Source organism: Hyperolius riggenbachi, chromosome 12 (genome assembly GCF_040937935.1).
Source record: "Hyperolius riggenbachi isolate aHypRig1 chromosome 12, aHypRig1.pri, whole genome shotgun sequence".
Lineage (NCBI taxonomy): Eukaryota > Metazoa > Chordata > Amphibia > Anura > Hyperoliidae > Hyperolius > Hyperolius riggenbachi.
The window spans coordinates 81,680,317-81,693,771 of NC_090657.1; the positions used below are offsets into that span (position 1 = coordinate 81,680,317).

General features: G+C 45.2%; 1 protein-coding gene across 5 annotated transcripts in view; it reads right to left on the reverse strand.

The window, feature by feature from the left end:
- TBC1D16 (TBC1 domain family member 16) overlaps positions 1-13,455 on the reverse strand; it is a 107,762-nt gene that overhangs the window by 49,245 nt on the left and 45,062 nt on the right. For all 5 annotated transcript variants that reach the window (XM_068263283.1, XM_068263284.1, XM_068263280.1 and 2 more), the window contains exon 3: positions 10,668-11,145. In XM_068263283.1, the coding sequence (XP_068119384.1) occupies positions 10,668-11,145 (478 nt within the window). The remainder of the gene's footprint in view (positions 1-10,667; positions 11,146-13,455) is intronic.

The following is a 13,455-nucleotide window of genomic DNA, read 5'->3' on the forward strand; positions in this document are numbered from 1 at the left end:
AAACTTAAATAGGACCCTCCATTTTATAAGTAGCCAGTGAAGGGAGTGCATGACTGGCGTTATGTGGCAGTGACGGGGTTGGTTGGTTAACAGTCTGGCAGCAGTATTCTGTATCAGCTGTAGGCGGTAAAAGTCCTTTTTTGGAAGGCCAGTGTAGAGAGCATTGCAGTAGTCCAGCCGGGAGGTAATGAAGTTATGAAATAAATGAACTAAGGTTGGTAGATCTTCTGGGGGATGAGGTGCTTGATTTTTGCGATGTTCTTCAGGTGAAAATAGGATGATTTCACCACAGCAGAGATGTGAGTTCTGAAGTTTAAATCCCCATCAATTAGAACTCCCAGGCTACGCACATGATCAGAGCTGTGTAGATCCGTGCCTCCTATTCCCAGTGGTGAAGACTGCAAGTTAAGTTGTTTTGTTGTCATGCGCTGCCCTCTGATCAGAAGGAATTCAGTTTTGTCTGCATTTAGTTTCAGCCAGTTGTCATTCATCCATTGCTGTAGTTCACATAAGCAGGCGTTTATAGTTAGAGTTGGGTCTGTCACACCAGGCTTGAAGGAAAGATATAGTTAGGTGTCGTCCGCATAGCAGCACGGTGGCGTAGTGGTTAGCTCTCTCGCCTTGCAGCGCTGGGTCCCTGGTTCAAATCCCAGCCAGGGCACTATCTGCAAAGAGTTTGTATGTTCTCTCCGTGTCTGCGTGGGTTTCCTCCGGGCACTCCGGTTTCCTCCCACATTCCAAAAACATACAGATAAGTAAATTGGCTCCCTCTAAAATTGGCCCTAGACTACAGTACTTACACTTCATAATATAGACATATGGCAATGGTAGGGATTAGATTGTGAGCTCCTTTGAGGGACAGTTAGTGACAAGATATATATATACACTGTACAGCGCTGCGTAATATGTCGGCGCTATATAAATACTAAATAATAATAATAATAATAGCAGTGGTATGTCAGGCCATGTTTTTTGGATTAGTTTCCAAGCGGTAACATGTAAATCGTGAGAAGCAGGGGAGAGAGGATTGAGCCCTGGGGAACACCATACTTAAGTGGTACAGGGGTGGACAGGAAGGGCCCCATAGACACTTTTTGGGTTCTTTTAAATTTTACAATTTTTCGTTTTGGTGGTGCTTTAGTGTGAACATATACTGTAATTATTATGCAGTATTTATATAGCGCCGACATCTTCCGCAGCGCTGTACATAGTATATATTGTCTTGTCACTAACTGTCCCTCAGAGGAGCTCACAATCTAGTCTTGAGGAATGTGATTTACTATATGAATTTGATTTATTTCTGTGATAACACAATTGACAGCTACAGTATCTATTGACAATAAGACTCACTTTTTCACCCCCAAAAGTGGGGGGAAAAGTCACTACGTCTTATAGTCCAAATGCTGGGAGTTCCTGACTTGTGAACGCCTGCCAATACAAACCTCCAACCCCGCTGCAATGTCAGGGACTCCCTGTACTGTGCCCATGCAGAGGAGGACACAGGGGGACAAATGGAGGACACAGGGGGACACAAAGGGGCATAAAGGAGGACACAAGGAGGACAGGGACGGACACATGCTGGACACAGGGAGGCACAAGAGATTTAAGGGGACATGAGATACTAAGGGGGCATAATCCACAAGATGCCCCTTCACCATGAATGCATCAGGTTTAGTTTATATTTTTTTCCCCTAGTTTCTGTCCTCTAAACCTAGGTGCATCTTATGGTCAGGAGCATCTAAATACGGTAATTCATTGGTGCAGCAAGTACTTTAACACGTAGCATATCAGAACAATTGAGTTGTGGATAACTGAGAGTTATTCTAAGTTTCATTGACACCCGTTTCTTATTGTCTATAGTCTCCATCAGTAAACATTCAGTCCTGAATAAATCATTATTTCTGGCGATCGTAGAATTCACTTTTCAATACACTGGTGGTACAATGATATAAACAAGCGCACACATGCTCCACCAGACACCCTCATGTTTAGATACAAAGGCCTTTGCTTGAATCTCTCTGGAAGGTCATTCAGAGGTTCTTAGTGAAAGCACAGCTCCTCTTCACATCCTCTTCCTGCTGGCATACCTCAAGGCTCTGTCCTTGATCACCTACTTCTCTCCATCAAGACGCATATTCTTGGGAAATTAATTAATTTGGATTTCAATGCCACTTTTATGCAGATGATACATAACTCTATTGCCCATCTCCAGACCTTACTGCCCTCCTATAGCTAGTCCCTGAATGCCTCTCTGTCATATCTTCCTTTATGACCTCTCACTTCATAGAACTTAACATGAATAAAAACAGAAACAATTAGTTTTCCTCCGTCTCAATCCATGTCCCTATCTAAAATTACAATAAATGTCAATGACACTTGTGTAGCCTCAGCTTCTCAGGAATGCTGTTTAGGGATATTATTTGACTCACTCATTTAATTCATGTCTGCCATGATCTGCATAGCAAAGTCATGTTTTTTTGTTTTTTTTTAAATAGAACCATTATTTAAAAGATTTAATAATGACAAAACTTACATGCAAAGGAAAAGAACAAGACATACAGGTGTAAACAAAATTATGAGCGTTTTACCACATGATGAGCAGAGAGTAATGAATTGCATTCTGCTCTACACATCGTGAAGTAAAACTTGTCATATGCTATTCTGCAGATTATTATTATTAGTTAGTATTTATATAGAGCTGGCATCTTCCGCAGTGCTGTACAGAGTATATAGCCTAGTCACTAACTGTCCCTCAGAGGAGCTCACAAACTAATATCCAATATAGTCATATGTTCATCATAGTCTAGGGCCAACCTTAGGGGGAAGCCAATTAACTCATCTGTATGTTTTTTTTGTGGGGTTGGGGGAGGAAACTGGAGTATATGGAGGAAACCCAAGAAGACACCGGGAGAACATACAAACTCTGTGCAGATAGTGCTGCCCATGCGCAGTAAGTCTGTTCTGCTCCCTTGTGGCCACGCTGAGTGATGTCACAGGACAGGAGTGTGCTCGCTCCCCCTGCCTCTCCAATCAGCAGGGCTGCTCAAATCCGATCCGGGAGACATTCAGATAGTTGTTATCCGGATATCTCCCAGTAAACCTGTGCGGGGTGGGTCAATCTTACCTATCTGACGTCTTCTTCGTCCGTCCCTCGGCGCCTGCCACGTGATTACAAACACTTCCTCCTTCCGGGTTGAAGGAGGAAGTGTTTGTAATTACGTGACGCGTGTGGAGCGCATCGTAGGAGGCGCCGAGGGACGGACGAAGAAGCGTCAGACAGGTAAGATTGACCCCTTCGCCCACCCCGCACAGGTTTACTGGGAGATATCCGGATAGCAACTATCCGGATGTCTTCCGATCAGATTTGAGCAGCCCTACCAATCAGTGCTCACGCCGGACACAGGAGCAAGCGCACTCCTGCCCTGTGACATCACTGCGTGGCCACAGGGGAGCAGAACGGACATACTACGCATGCGCGGCGCAGTATGTCCGGGTTTGGAGTCGCTGAAGTTGGCCAGGACAACGGGACAGAACGAAGAAGAGCGGCGGGAGACGGAGGGGAACGGGAGGAGCGGAGAGTATTTCATTATTGCCCCCTACCCAGTACAGCTTCAGTTTTTACCAGAGGCTTTCGCATCTGGTATCCTTTAACAACTGAGTACTTGAAAATTACTGTTTAAAAAGGTGCTTTTTAAAAATTATTCTGAAAAGTCCTAATATATCAAGAGCAGGTCTAATAATGCTGAAGGAATGTTCGGACTTCTTCAGATCCTCGATACCACCTTACATACTAATTACGGTACTACTCACAAAAGAAGACGTCAGAGTTTGGCATCCATGAGTCACACCATTATCTTTTCATTGCACATACAAAATGAACCTCCACCACAGAAAGGAAGAAAAAAGCAACAGCCAAACATCTACAATGTTCTGTGTGTCAACAGGGAAACAGAGCGTATACATGGAAAAAAGGCATACCCTACTTTAGATGCAATGTGAAATAATGTTAACGATATTCTACTGTCAACTTCACTAATCTACAGTAATTCTTACATAACCCCTTCCCTTCTTACACCTAACACTACCCCCCACCTACGCCTAACTCTAACCCCCGCACATCTAACACTAAGCTCCCCCTACACTCTAACCGAGAGCCTGCTGTACCCAAAAGCCCGGCACCAAAAGTAGCCCCTTAGCTATACTCTAGCCAAGCACCAAGACAAACCTCCGCCCACTGTAGCCGAGCCTCTGTCACTAAAATTAACATCCCCACTTGGCACCTGGCTATACTAGTGCTAGTACTAAAGAACCACTGCCACTAGAACTCCAGCTGGACTCACCACAGCAATCACTGCTGCTAGCCAGAGATCAATCATACCATTAAATTACCAGTAAATAACATTGCAGCCCAAGGTGGCACCCAGATAACCAATTGCGCCTCGCCCATTTTACCTGCTACACGCAGAGCCCTGTCATGGTGTCATCACTACGTGGATGGAGAGATCAAGTTTGTGCCTCCAGTGCTCCCTGTACTATTTGCACTGCAGAGTGCCCAACTAGAAGCATAACTACAACGTAGAAATACTGTGTTACCAAGACAATGTGTGGCCTTGCAAAGACCAAAAAAGACGGAGGATGGCAACCATTCATCGGAACTTTGAGACAGTGTTTGGCCAGTGAAACGTTTAGTGCTATTTATGGTGCATTGAAGCTTTCTAGTCCCCCAAATTTTGTATACTAGTTTTCCAATGCATCCCAAAACATGTCCTAGCGTCTCATGTCCCAGAAGTCTATTCTAGCTTTCCAGTTCAAATCAAAGAGTGTCTGTAGTTTTGTAAGGCCCCTGTAGTTTTCCCTACTTTCTGGTGTAAAAAAGATTGAGCCCAGAATTACAGAGCCCTTGAAAGGTGCCCACAGTTTTGAAAATCCCCATGTAATGTATGGACCATTTTCCTATACTCTCTGTATACTATTGACTGACACCAAGTTTGTATGTACTAAGGCTGCCAATAACCAGCAGAGCATGGCAAGGAACAGTGATCATTCCGCACTAAGAGGATATCTTGGCCACAGCATTCTCCGTATCCGAAATCCAATTCCAGTTTCTGAAGTTAGCATGCGTTCTTGTCAGACTCTGCAGTGATAAGGGAGGGAGAAAACTGGCAGAGGGTGTACAATTTTGTTGGCAGAAGGCTGCTGAATGTATTAACCTCTACATATCTTCTATATGGGAACAACAGTGGAAGTTATTCTCAGCAGGAGTGACTGGGGTGAGAGCTAGAGATCTTCAATGCTGCCCTAGAGATGATGGCCCATATACTATTAACTTTTTTCTCCTGAGTAATCTCCTAGGGGATAATTTTCATCTTCTCTTTAAAGTAAATGTCAGAGAAAAAAAAATCTACTTACCCGGGGCTTCCTCCAGCCCCTGGCAGCCACTATGTCCTTGGCTCTGGTGTCCTCGCCAGGTCGGCATCTCCTGTGCCAGTGGCTGCCCTGGCTGCTCCGATTGCACTCTTGTGGCCTGGAGCGTTCTGCGCAGGTACAGAACTACTGTGCCTGCGCAGAATGCTACTGGCCACCGGAGCGCGACCACCAGTGGCACGGCCACCTACTCACGCGGGCGCAGAAGAGGATGACCTGGCAAGGTCGGCATATGCAACGGAGGGGACCCCGGGACACCAGTGCTGTGGTGAAGGACATTTCGGCTGCAAGGGGCTGGAGGAAGCCCCGAGTAAGTAGAACTTTTATGCCCTCGGATGTGTCCTATAACCACTTGAGGACTAGAGGTTTATACCCCCCTAGTGACCAGGCCATTTTTTACAATTTAGCACTTTACAACTTCAGAGGTTTATTGCTCAGTCATACAACTTAGCACCCAAATGAATTTTACCTCCTTTTCTTCCCACTAATAGAGCATTCTTTTGGTGGTCTCTGATTGCTGCTGCAATTAGCAGTTTATTTTTATTAATTAAAAAAGATAATTTTGTCAAAAAAAACCCCTCACTTTTATTCCCTCCTCTTCCCCCTTATCTGGACAACATCTGAGATCTGACTGAAGCTTAAAGAGACTCTGTAATAATAAACAAAAAAACTTCTGGGGAAAACTTAGCTCGGGAGGGGGAAGACTCAGTGTTCCAATGAGGCTTCCCCATCCTCAATACCCTGGGGGATCCTGCGCTGGCACCCATGAAACCTCCTCGACAAGCCAGCTTGACAAGCGGGGATATTTACCTCACGCGACCCTGCGCAGGCGCACTAGCAGCTCTTCGTTCAGGTAAGGCGGAAATTACCGAACCCAATTGTATCCACTCTACTGCGCAGAAGCAAAGGACTCGCGCCTGCACAGGAGAGCGGATCAGTCGGGCTCGGCTATTTTCGCCTTAGCCCGAACAAGGAGCCTCTATTGCGCCTGCGCAGGATCACGGTAGGTAAATGTTTACCTTGCTGCAGTTCGGGGGTCCTGGCCCCCCGGAGGAGGACAGTGGAAGCCTCGTTAGGATCCAGACCTCCTCCTGAGGAAAGTATCCCCCAGAGGGGGTTTTCATAATTACAGATTCTCTTTAAAGGACTACTAATCAATAACCAAGTGTTATAAAACTACAATGAACAAATAATATCTAAATATTATTTATTAGCTGTACTAAGGAATGCCCAGACAGCTCATGGTGACCCAGAACCTAGTAATCTATAAAGGGCTAACAGAGATCAAAAACTGAGGGCTCTTTTACACAATGTGCGATTACTATACGATTTTACACGTGATTCCGATTTTTGATGCGATAAAAAAAAAAAAAAGTCCTGCATGCTGTGTTTTTTTCTGCATTCTTCTTCCTGTGTTGCTAGTATTCAGTGAAAATCACAAATCGGAAATCCAAATTGTGATTTGCAGTGTAAAAAAAAAAGCCTTAGGCCGGTTTCACACTGTAAACCGGCGTCAGCACCGAAAACAGGCCTACAGGAAACACCACGTTAGTACGCGGTGCTCCCTGTCTGGCCACCAGTCAAGTAGGAAGTGATGCGCCCTTATGGTCACTTCCTGCTTCAGGGTATGTGGAAGTGCACGGAGGCATATTGTAAAAATACACTTCCGCGCATGCACACAGCGATGTGGCACCGACAACTGCTTATGAAAACAGCGTGACTAACATGACTTCTGGGCTGATGCAGATTGCTGCAGAAGACGCGCGGTAACGTAGTTTTGCGCTAACCTTACATCGAGCACTTCTGCCGCAGTGTACCGCAACATGGGCAGTGTGAACTCCCCCATAGAGAAACATTAGGCTGCGGTAGCAGTGTGGTAGTTTTGCCGTACTGCGCCAGTTTGAAAGGGCCCTCAATGTATGTTTTCCTTTTTAAAACAGAAGGTATTTGCTATAATTCAGTGAGCAACTGTGGTTTCCCATGATGCATCACTACTAAATGTGTAAATCATCTCTTTATGCCCCTGGAAGCCCGGCTGCATGGGCAGAGCTCTCTCTTCTTCTTTCAGTACTGCTGTATAACGTATGTTCATATTTTCCACATCCATGTATATATATTATCTTTATCCCATCACTGTTGATGCTGGTGCTTTATAAGTAAAAAAATAATAACATAGTGTAACAAATATGTTTTTTCTTTATGTGTTTTACTATGTTTTGTACACTGGTAACCATTTTGGCAGCAGTAAGGATATTGTTTATTAATCATAGTATACATCTTCAAACATTTGAAGAAAAATCATGTGGTGTTTTGTAGCATCAATCAGATCAAGTGTAAACTGTGAACAGAGCGCCCTCTTGTGACAAATACAGGATTATACAGCTAGTTATGATAAAAGTCTGATATTTTTTTCTGTAGTATCAAACTTTGGTCTCAAAAATTACTTTTGCTTACACTAGTGATAGTTGTGCATTCTCCCACTGCTGTGTCATACATTTATTATTATTTAGTATTTATAAAGCGCAATGGTTTACAGAATACATAGTCTTGTCACTAAAAGTCTCTCTGAGGAGATAACCATCTCATCCCTACCAGTCTAGAGCCAATTAACTTATGTGTATGTTTTGGGTGTGGGAGGAAAATGGAGGGCCTGGGTGTGGGAGGAAAATGGGGACCCTGCGCTGTAAGGCGAGAGTGCTATCCTTTATGCCACCGTGCTGCCCATTTACTGTATGCTTCCTGACAAGATTATGAAACCTAAAAACTCATTCTAGCCTAACATGATTTTCCTTTATGACCCCTCCTGAATTGCTCCGATTTCCCCATACATGCAGCTCACAAGACGGCGCTCCCAACCCACCCATTTTCCTCACGTTTTGCTGCTCCCATCCCTTTTTTTGCTACTCAGGTTTTGGGGAGAAGTGCCCACAGCTCGGCAGCCTCAGCGCACGCCATGATGTCACTGCATGCATTCACCACAAGATGTGCAGTGTGAGGCTGCCTGAAGATATGGGAATGGGGGAGAAAGGGGATGACAGTAAAGGTGGATAAATGCACCATTACTGTTCACTAGAGGAAGACAGGGAGACAAGTGCTGTACACATACCTCCCACTGTACACTTATCTCCCACCCGTCTTGCCTTACATGGCTAAACCTGTCCTCCAGCTTTGCACTCACTTGTCCTACCCTGACCCCACTTATGCTTAAAGTGAACCAGAGACGAAGCACCCTCATGTATTTTACCATATATATCAGTGGGAACATTAGAGAAAACAACTACCCTGCTCTCTGTTTCATCTTTCACTGCTCAGCCTGCTTCTAATCAGCCCTGATAAAATCCCCGACTGAGCATTCAGACTGGCTTTGCTCAGGAATCATTATAGCTGAGTCATTATATCAGAGCCAAAAGGGGGCAGGCTTCAGCTTGAAAAGACATCAGAGAAGACAGACTCAGCTATAATGATTCCTGAGCAAAGCCAGACTGAATGCTCAGTCTGGGATTTTATCAGGGCTGATTAGAAGCAGGCTGATCAATGAAAGATGAAACAGAGAGCAGGGTAGGTGATTTCTGTAATGTTCTCACTGATATATATGGTAAAATACATGAGGGTGCTTTGTCTCTGGTTCACTTTAACTGCGCCCAGACACATTGCCAGGATCCCAGAGCACCAAAGTAGGTGGAAATGTGGTTTGTGAACAGAGCATTGTGGCAAAACAAGGACATGCCCATCACATCATGTCACACACTGGAGAGGGAATCCCTGTATAACAGGAGGGAGCAGGATTTAATATTAAGGGCCCGTTTCCACTGGCCACATTGCTAGCGTGCGGTGCAAGCACACACAGCACTGCATAAACCTGCAGGCAGTTCAGGACACGGCGCGATGCGGCTCACTACACCCACTATGGGACTCGGATGCAAACTGCGGAAAACTGCAGCATGCCATCCATAAATTCAGCCGCGTCATACCGCGACCGGAGATTTGCATCAATGGAAACAGTTCCATTGACTAATGTTAGCTGCAGTTTGCACGCAGTGCGGTGCAGTGATCGCACCGCACTGCATGTAGTGGACACGGGCCCTAAGAGATCTAGCAGAGGTATTGTTAGCCTAAAATTTCAGCTATCAAGTAGAGTATGTTTAGATCTCCCCACGCCCATTCAAAAAATGCCCATGTTGTATGTGCAAAGTAATATAAATGCCATACTATGCTCTAGTGTACAAAACCTGAATTAGCTATCTGCAAGAAGTACAAAATGAATGTAAAATCAGAAGTTTTAGGGGTTCTTTAAAGGACAACTGTAGCGAGAGGTATGTGGAGGCTGCCATATCTATTTCCTTTTAAACAATACCAGTTGCCTGGCAGCCCTGCTGATCTATTTGGTTGCAGTAGTGTCTGAATCACACTAGAAACAAGCATGCAGCTAATCTTGTCAGATCTGACAATAGTGTCAGAAACACCTGATCTGCTGCATGCTTGTTCAGGGCCCATTGCTTATAGTATTAGAGGCAGAGGATCAGCAGGACAGACAGGCTTGATTAATAGGAAATGAGCATGGCAGCCTCCATATCCCTTCCACTTCAGTTGTCCTTTAAATTGCAGTTTTAGTGCATGCTTGGTTAACAAGTGAAAAGATGAATGATTTGCATGGCTCTGTCCTGAAGTAATTATTATGGGTCTTGATTTCTGAACATCTGTTAAACTGACCCCCCCCCCCCAAAAAAAAGAGTTTCACTCACCTGGGGCTTCTACTAGTCCCCTGCAGCCACCCTGTGCCGACCGTAACCGATACTCTAGTTCACCACAGCAAGTCAGTGACTGGCCAGTCGATGGCCACTGCACTTGCGCAGCCCTGGCCACGCGCATCCTCGATCACTGTTAGCGTCCTGCCCAAGCATGGATGAGAAAAGCTCCCAGCGACAGACGCGTGATCGAGGCCGTGCAGGCACAGTGGCTGGCGACTGGCTCTATCGCCAAAATCGAAACTTTATCACTGTGGGGGACTGGAAGATCGGTTTGCGCTGGCGTGGATGCAGAGTGGCTGCAGTGGGCTAGTTGAAGCCCCAGGTAAGTGTGTGTGTGTGTGGAGGGGGGGGGGGGGGGGGGTGTTGGGGGGGGGGCAGTTTAGGTTCACTTTAACTCATACGGTTTTAGAAGGCAATAACGTACTCTGTGTCTTCTGTGACGATCATGTACACTTATCAACAAATTACTGTAACTAATTATAGTTTATAACTTACCTGTTCTCATTCTCCAAGAACACTGAATTACTGCTTTCTCCCAAGGCTTCACTTATAGGCGACAAACAGAAAGGAGAAGAAAATGCATCAGAATCTGAGTCCAGAGGGCTGTCTTTGCTCACTTCATCAGAAGACATGTCCAGTGACCTCTCATCCTCACCCTGTTCTATAACATCACCTGTCCCGTCTGCAGAGTTTTCAAAGAGAGTTTGCTCTGCAAAAGACCCAGCAGCATTGTGTCCTGCGCTATTCTCTTGGTTTTCTTTGGTAAATGTAGACGGCTTCTGAGATGAGGAAACAGCAGCTTTAGGAAGATGACGATTTCTTTTGCGCTGAACTTTCCGGACGGGGGAACTCTCGGGAGTGATGTAACGCAAGGCCTCTTCATCCTGACGCTGTATACGAGAGTTGGGAACCCAGGCTAAAATCAAGGTGGTACCCAGAGAATCATCTTTCTCCATGTAGATGCATAAGTACCCTGTAACAATACAATAATGTGAAAAATGTCACACTTGGACAACACATAACTATCTCATATCTCTGGTCCATAGCTGATAGATCAAACCCTACAAACCATCTCAAGTAGTGAAGTGCAGGGTGTGGCAGCGAAGCGTCATACAATACCTGCTTCCAGAGAGACAAGTCCTCCTCTCTTCACTGCAGTCGAGATAGACTGCTCGGCGTGCTGCTACAGTGAAGGGAGGGTGACATGTAGCTCTGGAAACAGGTAATGTGTATGACACCCTAATACTGTACATTTTGCTACTGTAGAGCTGGGGTGGTGGCAGCCAGCGAGCACTGAAACATATGGAGTTTATTCCGGAGCAGGACATTGACATTTGGGCACCCCATAGATCAGTGATGGCTAACCTTGGCACTCCAGCTGTGGTGGAACTACAAGTCCCATGAGGCATTGCAATGCTATGAAAGCTCTAAGCATAACTCGAGGAGGCAGATGCATGATGGGATTTGTAGTTTTGTCACAGCTGGAGTGCCAAGGTTAGCCATCGCTGCCATAGGTGCTAATGCAAATATCAGCTATAAGGTGCCCAACTGGGCGTGCAATAGTTTTTAATTGTTTTAAAAAGTAGAGGTTATAGTTTTTGACAATTTTAATGTTTAGTATTTCGAAATTATTCATTTCTGAATGGTTATAGTTTTGAAATTTATCTTTTCAATATTATAAGGTTAGGAAGGGTGGTTTTAGGGTTAGGCGTCAGGAAGGGAGGGTTCTGTGTAAGAGTAGGGTTAGGTTAAGTTATGGGGGAGTGGATTAGGGTTATGCGTCAGGAAGGGTGGTTTTAGGGTTAGGCGTCAGTAAGTTGGGGTTCTTTGTAAGAGTGGGGTTAGGTTAAGTTATTGGGGGGGTTAGGGTTATGCGTCAGGAAGGGGGGTTTTAGAGTTAGGCGTCAGGAAGGGAGGGTTCTTTGAAAGAGTAGGGTTAGGTTAAGTTGTAGGCGGGTTTTAGGGTTATGCGTCAGGAAGGGTGGTTTTAGGATTAAGTGTCAGGAAGTGAGGGTTCTGTGTAAGAGTAGGGTTAGGTTAATTTATAGGTGGGTTTTAGGGTTATGCGGCAGGAAGAGTGGTTTTAGGGTTAGGCGTCAGGAAGGGAGGGTTCTGTGTAAGAGCAGGGTTAGGTTAAGTTGAAGTAAAATACATACTGATATTTTATTACGATAATTTCCACTATTTACATTACAAACCGAGGAATAGCTGTAGATATTAATGATAATTTCAGTAACGAAAACGGGCGCCCATTCGCGTGCGTGCGTGTCAATGGGATAGAGAATAGGGGAAGGAAATAACTTGGGAATGGGGAACAGGGAGGAGAGACGTAAAGGAGAAAAAAGTAGGATCTAAAGATCAGAGATGTCTAATCAAATATCTACCAGGGCTGCTGTTGCTTTTTATACATTTGTTAAACATCTATTTACAAAAACTGTTTAGTGTATGGTCACCTTAAAGTGGTATTGTCATCAAGTTTCATCTACAGTCTAAAGCATGAAAAACACACAATTAACAGCCAAAACCATCCAACTTGTTTTCATGTGTTAACTGCCTAACTACTGCTCAACGCCGATCAGCGTGAGCAGCGCGGCAGCCCCAGGACGTGAAGTGCTAGGGGCGGAGATTGCAGGGGTTGGCGTGAGCCGATGCGCACGCATCTCCGCTTCAATGACAAAGCAGAGCTCCGTCATCAGCCTCCCAGTGGCGATCGCCGCTAGGGACTGTTAGACAGTGAAACTGCCGTCTAATAACACTGTAGAGCGCAGTGCTGTACTGGGGACAGCCGTGCGACACAGCCGTCCCCCTGGGCGGCAGAAAAGTGATCCGCTGTCATAGGTTGAAGCCGATCAAGCTGATTGGCTGGCGGGGGGAGGGAGGGCTATAAAAATAAAGAAAAAAAGACCAAATTTATTTAAAAATAAAACTAATAAATATTTATAGAAAAATATCCTGGGAGCGATCGGGCTGAAAATGCACGGGGATAACTTGTATGCTGAATTGTATGGGCCCTGCAGTGATGCCTTAAAGCTGCAGTGGCCTAATTAGCAAAAAATGGCCTGGTCACTAGGGGGGTTTAAGACCGCGGTCCTCAAGAGGTTAAAGTGGGCCTGAACTCAAAACTTCCTCTCTGCTCTACAAGATTAGCAACAGCATAATACCCTTTAAAGAAAAACATTTCTTTGTTACAGCTGATACAAATTCTGCAATAAATTAGCCTCTCTGCTGTGGCAGTCAGCTGACACAGCTGCGGGATCAAATAACCACTTGTGATCAGACACAG